The 2,005-nt window shown below is 57.8% G+C and overlaps 1 protein-coding gene across 1 annotated transcript in view; it reads right to left on the bottom strand.

Moving 5' to 3' along the window:
- Positions 1 to 1,482: 1,482 nt before the first annotated feature.
- Positions 1,483 to 2,005, bottom strand: part of NDUFS8 (NADH:ubiquinone oxidoreductase core subunit S8) — a 1,345-nt gene continuing 822 nt past the window's right edge. The window contains exons 5-6 of the mRNA XM_005426475.2: positions 1,781 to 1,909; positions 1,483 to 1,695 (exon numbers count right to left, since the gene is read on the bottom strand). Coding sequence (XP_005426532.1) covers positions 1,564 to 1,695; positions 1,781 to 1,909 — 261 coding nt within the window. The 3' untranslated portion in view covers positions 1,483 to 1,563. The remainder of the gene's footprint in view (positions 1,696 to 1,780; positions 1,910 to 2,005) is intronic.

The following is a 2,005-nucleotide window of genomic DNA, read 5'->3' as shown; positions in this document are numbered from 1 at the left end:
CGGCCCCGCTGCCCCCCGGGAAACCCGTTCCCCGGGACATACCGCACCCCGCACCGCCTAGGGAGCGGCCCCTCGGAGACAGGAGCCCCGCAACATCCCCCGAGGACGACGGAAATGGGAAACATTTCCCGGAGCCGGGCGGAGCCGGAAAACCGCCCGCGAGAATCAGCAGGACCCCCGCACCGGTGTGAGAGCGGACTGTTAGTAATTACTCCAAACAACCCCCATTTGTGCAGGAGCCAGCGTGCTTTGCTGGGGCCAGATTGACATCCTTGGAGAGAAGAGGTTTGGGGTGCTACTGCCCAATCTGCATAACGCAAAGGGGGTGAACTATCACTGCCTGCATCCTGCAAGGTGCAATCGTCCTTCTCGTCACGCTCTGGCCCTCCCTTGCACGGCTGGCTCAGTTCTAATGCTTCCCCTCCAGAAGAAGGAAGGCTGAACTGCGCCACTATGAGAGGCAGCTGAAAAGAGATCACTGAGCATCAAACACCCCCGGAGCACTCCCAGACCCATTTCTGAGACCTTTCACCAGAGGACTGAAACCTGGGCAATTCCCCCCGAGCCTGATTGCATTTTAACCCATCAGACTTTGTGTTTTGTGGGCTTCTTCCCCCACTGCTGACAGATCTAGACCATCACTTTGGCCAAGGGACAACTATTGCAACAATCAAGTCACAAGATCTGTCAGGGGTGATTTGTTTTTACCCTTATCTATCAGTTCTTTTTTTCTCTTTTCCCTTAAGACATTTCTTTAAAGTAACAATTTTTATGCTTTCATGTAGCTGTATTACTGTAGATAATAATGACCAAAACACCCACATACCTGCTTTCCATTGCCACCCAATTGTTCCAAAATAAACCCTGCACATACATACAAACACCAATCATTGAGAGTCCTTTCACTCTAATCTGCCCCTGTGTTACTCTCTCCTTCAAGGGACAAGTCCTAACAACTGGTAGCACTGGGATCTCCCTGCTGGGATCACCGAGACCCCCACACTGGTACCACTGTGAGATCACAGATTTGCCAGGCACCCCACGCTGGTACCCACACACCAGCACCACTGAGACACCCATCCAGTGTCTCCCCCATCCAGTACCGCCAGAGGGTCCCCCACTGCAGCCATCAGGACCTTCTGCTGGGATCACCTGGATCACAGGCATCACTGGGACCCTCACACCAGTACCACTGTGAACCCCCCTTGCCAGGATCACCAGGCCCCCCCACCCTGGCTGCCCTCAGAAGATGGAAATGACCCTCCCAGATTCCTAAATCCCCACAGCACTGTGCCTCCATCCTTACCTGCCCCCCTCCACCTCCCACACCCTTCCCTGCAAACCACCTCCTACCCCAGCATTGGTGCCAGCACCCCCAGAACCCACATCCTCCTCCCCAAAACACAACCCCACACCCAGGGGTGGGGTCCCCCCAGGGGTCAGGGGCTCTGACCCCAGCGCTGGAAAGGAAAAGACACAGAGTTATGGGAAGGGGCTGGCACCCACAGTGCCAGCAGAGGGGGAAAACCCCCAAAAGCTTTATTTGGGGGGTGGGTGGGGCCGTCACCGGTACAGGTAATCAGCCTGGATGTTGGCTGCGATCTCAGCTTCCCACTTGTCGCCGTTGTTGAGCAGCTTCTCCTTGTTGTAGAGCAGCTCCTCATGCGTCTCCGTCGAGAACTCGAAGTTGGGGCCCTGCCAGGGTGGGATGGGGTCACCCTTGGGGTCACCGTGGCGGGACAGGGGAGTCCGTGCAGTTCCCCCTGCAGGCCCCACTCACCTCCACGATGGCATCCACAGGACAGGCCTCCTGGCAGAACCCACAGTAGATGCACTTGGTCATGTCGATGTCGTAGCGCGTGGTGCGGCGGCTGCCATCGGCGCGGGGCTCGGCCTCGATGGTGATGGCCTGGCACGGGGACACCGTCATGGCTGGAGCCCCGGGTGAGGAGGAGGGGGAGGGGGGGGAGGAAGGCTCACCTGTGCCGGGCACACGGCCCCACAC

The sequence above is a fragment of the Geospiza fortis genome, unplaced genomic scaffold (genome assembly GCF_000277835.1).
Source record: "Geospiza fortis unplaced genomic scaffold, GeoFor_1.0 scaffold450, whole genome shotgun sequence".
Taxonomy (NCBI): Eukaryota; Metazoa; Chordata; class Aves; order Passeriformes; family Thraupidae; genus Geospiza; species Geospiza fortis.
The sequence above is the reverse complement of the archived record's forward strand: the minus strand, read 5'-3'. Positions and strand labels throughout refer to the sequence as shown.